The sequence below is a fragment of the Arvicola amphibius genome, chromosome 13 (assembly GCF_903992535.2).
Source record: "Arvicola amphibius chromosome 13, mArvAmp1.2, whole genome shotgun sequence".
NCBI classification, from domain to species: Eukaryota; Metazoa; Chordata; class Mammalia; order Rodentia; family Cricetidae; genus Arvicola; species Arvicola amphibius.
This window is the reverse complement of record NC_052059.1, coordinates 67,983,521-67,988,412: the sequence shown is the minus strand read 5'-3', so window position 1 is coordinate 67,988,412 and position 4,892 is coordinate 67,983,521. Positions and strand designations below refer to the sequence as shown.

Below are 4,892 nucleotides of genomic sequence, written 5' to 3'. Positions count from 1 at the left end.
AGCCATAATTAAAGGACATCAAGCCTATAATTCGGGATCCTCGAGAAGATAAGAAGAAGAACCTCCACCTGGCGATAGATGAAGAAAATGACTGAGCCCCACATTGGAGCACCGGACTGAGCTCCCAAGGTCCTGATGAGGAGCAGAAGGAGAGAGAACATGAGAAAGAAAGTCAGGACCGTGAGGGGTGCCTTCACCCATGGAGACGGTGGGACAGGACTAACGGGAGATCACCAACTCCAGTTGGAATGGGACTGATGGGACATGAGACCAAACCGGACTCTCTGAATGTGGCCGACGGTGGGGGCTGACTGAGAAGCCAAGGACAAAGGCGCTGTGCTTTGATTCTTTCTGCATGGACGGGCTCTGTGGGAGCCTTCTCAGCTTGGTTGATCACCTTCCTGGACCTGGGGTCAGTTGGGAGGACCTTGGTCTTAACATAGAGTAGGGAACCCCTGTGGCTCCTTGGCCTGGAGAGGGAGGGAGGTGGGGCATGGGTGGAGGGGAGGGGATGGAAGGGGGAGGAGAAGGGGAGGAGATGGAAATTTTTAAATATCAAAAAATAAACCAAAAAGTTTACTATTAAAAAAAAAAAGAAGAGACGTGACAAGTTAGAACCCGAGTTTGGTGGTTAAGCGTACGGGGAGGGCGAGCAACAGGAAGGGGCCATTAATGATTATCTTACTTATATTTCTGTTGTGGTGATAAAAGACTAACCAAAAGCAACTCGGAGGAGGAAAGAATCTATCTGGCTTACAGCTTGTAGTACATACCAAGGGAAGCTGAGGCAGGAACTCAAGACCCTAAGCAAAGACCATGGAGGAGTGCTGCTTACTGGCTAGCACAATAACCTTCCTTATACTACTCATGACCACTTCCTCAGGGATGGCACTGTCTACAGTGGGTAGGCTCTCATATACCAATTAGCAATCAAGAAAATGCCACACAGACATGTCCACAGTCCAGTCTGATAGGCACAAGCCTTCAATAGAGGTTCCCTTCTCTCAGGTTTGTCAAGTTGACATTCAAAATTAACTACCAGGATCTTCAAATTCAACTCCTTGGGAATATTTATACCACGGAAAGCAAAAACCCACAGAATTTGGAGAGGCCTGATGAAGGGCAAAGGCAGTGAAAGCAGGAGTTTGGTCAATATTGTTTTATTTTTCTTTCAAGGCTTCTGGTATAATGATGGACTTGCCTTAGCAAGATGTAGACACATTAGTGCCTGCCTCGGCCTTTAACAGAGCATTTTCTCTTTTCAAAATGTTGTTGGAGATGGTAGAAGTAAGGTGTCTAGATGTTATAAAACATCTAGAATGAAAAGATTATGATAGGAAGTTTCTTTCAATTTTAATTAAACTCAGTTTGGCTTAAACCATTATCATTGTTGGGCATTTGTCCCATGAGGAGCAGTAGTTAAGGAAATGACAGTGCTGATGGTGCGTGTGGTGCCTGAGCCATGGCTACTTCTCTCCACCCACAGTCCTTCTTCCTGCTCTTAGCCTCTTCAGAGCAGACTTCACGTCCTGGTTTCTCAGGGTGTAGATGAGGGGGTTCAGTAATGGAGTGATAACAGTGTAGAACACAGCAACGGCTCCATCCAAGGGGCTCTTGGAGCCTGCCCTAAGGTAGATGAAGATGCAGGGGACATAGTAGACTGTGACCACGGTGAGATGGGAGCCACATGTGGAGAAGGCACGGCGCCTCCCATCAGCAGTGCGTATCTTCAGGATGGCATGAACTATGTTGGCGTAGGACAGCAGGATCAACATGAAGCAACTGGCGGCCACTATCCCAATGTCCACAAAGGTCACAAGTTCGTTGACTGTTGTGTCAGCACAGGCCAGTCTCAACACTGCAGGAATGTCACAGATAAAATAATCTATCTGGTTGGGCCCACAGTAGGGCAACCGGAAGGTCAGGCTGGCTTGAATAGACCCATGGATGGAGCCAGCTACCCAAGCTCCAGCCACTAAGATGGTGCATAATTTTCCATTCATGAGCACAGAGTAGCGAAGAGGCTGGCATATTGCCAGGTACCTGTCATAGGCCATCAAAGTGTAGAGGAAGCATTGAGTACTGCCTAGGAAGTGGAAAAAATACAGTTGAGCTACACAGCCACCAAATAGGATAGCCTTGCTGGCAGGAGTGAAATTTAATATAATTCGAGGAACAATGACCGAGGAGAGCCACATATCCAGGAATGAGAGCACACCTAGAAGAATGTACATAGGACGGGCATGCAGCTTGGGGTCAGCCCACACAATGAGCAGAATGAGCAGGTTTCCCAGCTGTGTCAGGATGTAAATGAGGAAGAAGACCAGGAAGAGGAAGGTTCTTAGGTTTGGGGGGTGAGCCAAGCCTAGGAGAATGAAATCTGTCACCGCAGTGTCTAGCGACGTGTTTCTGTTTCTTCTCATGTCTTAGCCTGCTAAGATGAATCATGAAGTTAGACAAGGGACTACAGTAGGGGGTGGAGGTAAGACAATTATTTTATCCAGGAATGGGAGCTTAGGAGTTAAACAGAGAACTGTGTGATTTGAGGAAAACATTTGCTGTCTGCCTAATCTAATTTCTGTTGCTGTGCCTGTTACCCTGCTTCTTTCAGTTCTCAGTTCCAGGTTACATCAGGCATTTTGAGAAAGTCAAGGCAGGAACACAAGCAGCTAGGCACATTGCTGCTGCCAAGCGCAGAGAAACAAGGGCACCCATTGTGCTGACTTCACTTTTGTACAGTTCATAGCACCGTAGGGAATGGAGCCTCTCACAGTGGGCTGGGTATTCCTAATCAATTAGCTATGAAGGAAATCTCCTTCAGACAAGCCCAGGTTACCTGATCTAGACAGCGCCTCAGGTGAAAGTCTCTCAGGTGATTCAAGAGTGTATCAAGCTGTTAGTTAAAACTAATTGACACAGTGTCAGTCATCAGAGTTGTTCAGCAAGATAACACCCCAGGGCTTGCTACATTGTTGGGAGAGGCTACACAGATACTGGAAATGAAGTAACAGAAGGATGCCTAAATAGGCAGATAATACCACACCATGGAACTGTGCCCCAAGGAGGAACCAGAGAGAAGTGAATTTCAGTGGTTTGGAGAAGTATGGAACAATTACTTCACAATTTCTGTCTGTCATATTCATTTCTGGTTAATTGCTTCACAATGCCTGTCCTGGCTAGATTTATGTCAACTTAACACAGCTAGAGTTAGTTATTAGAGAGGAGGAAGCCTCAGTTGAGAAAATGCCTCCCAGAGATCTGACTGTAGGCAAAGTTGTGGGGAGTTTTATTAATTAATGATTTATGAGGGAGGGCCAAGATCATTGTGGGCTGGTGGTCCTGGGTTCTATAAGAAATCAGGCTAAGCCATAAAGAGCAAGCCAGTAAGCAGTACCCACCATCCATGACCACTGCATCAGTTCCTGCCTCCAGGTTCCTGTCCTGTTTGAGTTCTTGTACTGACTTCCTTGGATGATGATCCATGATATGGAAGTGTAAGCCAAATAAACCCTTCTCTCCTACTTGCTTTTGTTCATGGTGTTTCAACACAGCAATAGAAATTCTAAGATGATGTCTCTTTCTATGAGAACTCTTTTAGGACTTTTCTGATGTGGTCCTGGGTATTTCTAGGCTTCTTCAGGGCTCTCAGAGCATCATGCCCACCTTCCTTTTGGACCCCTGAGTACTTGGGTCCATTCTAACACATCTTTATTCCTCAGTATTCACTTTGCCTGCCACCTCCTTTGCGGAGAGTTCCCCCAGCCAACAGTCTTTGAAGGGATAAGAGCTCATGTTCTGAAAGGTGATTGCAGTATAATTTAAAGGCAACATTTGCTTAATGTTTGCTTCTTTCTTCTTTGTATTTATAATCTACTTCAGCTCAAGAACCAAATCTATTTTGTTCTCTGATATATCTGTAGCAGCTGTCCTATTGCTTGGCAACTGGGAGGTAAATGAGAAATATTTTTTGGTCAGTTGGCCAGTTATGTAAATAATGCCTCTTCTATTGATCCTGTGTGATCATATTTCTCATATTTCATGCTACAGTCTGAACTGTAGGAAAAGTACTTTTTAAGCAATCGAGTTCATGTTCAATGTAAGAAAAGCCCAAGGCACAGTGGAGGAGAGGGTGCCTGAACTGGCCTTCTCTTGTAGTCACACTGATGACTATCTTGAATATCGCCATAGAACCTTTGTCCAGAGATGGATGGAGATAGAGACAGAGACCCAAATCGAAGCACTGGACTGAGCTCCCAAGGTCCAGTTGAAGAGCAGAAGGAGGGAGAAGATGAACAAGGAAGTCAGGACCACGAAGGGTTGGTCCACCCACTGAGACAGTGTGCCTGATCTAATGGAAGCTCACCAAAGCTAGCTGGACTGGGACTGAATGAGCATGGGATCAAACTGGACCCTCTGAAAATGGCTGACAATTGGGACAGACTGAGAAGCCAATGATAATGGCACTGGGATTTGTCTCTACTGAATGAACTGGCTTTTTGGGATCCTAGTCTATTTGGATGCACACCTTCCTAAGCCTGGATGGAGCGGGGAGGGCCTTGGAATTCCCACAGGGCAGGGTACCCTGCCCTCTCTTAGGACTCGAGGGTGGGAAGGTGAGTGGGGGAACAGGAGGGAAATGGGAAGAGGAGAGGAAGTGGAAATTTTGAATGGCATTTTTTATAAAGGAATAAATAAATAAATAAATAAATAAATAAATAAATAAATAAAGCGCAAGGCACAATTGGTACGTTCTGTTTGTTCAGGACTATTACACTAACTTATTTATCCATCTGAGAGGGATTCATTGGTTTGGATTATGCGGGTTATGGAATCATTGAGTGTTAAAGAATCTGACCTTTGGAACTTACCTTACTTTTTCTGTTGCTGTGATA

At 45.4% G+C, this 4,892-nt stretch overlaps 1 protein-coding gene across 1 annotated transcript; it reads right to left on the bottom strand.

Moving 5' to 3' along the window:
- Positions 1-1,466: 1,466 nt before the first annotated feature.
- LOC119800331 (olfactory receptor 10G2-like) lies at positions 1,467-2,423 on the bottom strand. Its single transcript, XM_038310466.1, has one exon. It carries the CDS (start codon positions 2,421-2,423, stop codon positions 1,467-1,469), a length of 957 nt encoding a protein of 318 aa, XP_038166394.1.
- Positions 2,424-4,892: the final 2,469 nt, after the last annotated feature.

Excerpts from the sequence above, each read along its gene's own strand:
- LOC119800331 (XM_038310466.1), bottom strand. The coding sequence starts at position 2,423 with ATGAGAAGAAACAGAAACACGTCGCTAGACACTGCGGTGACAGATTTC.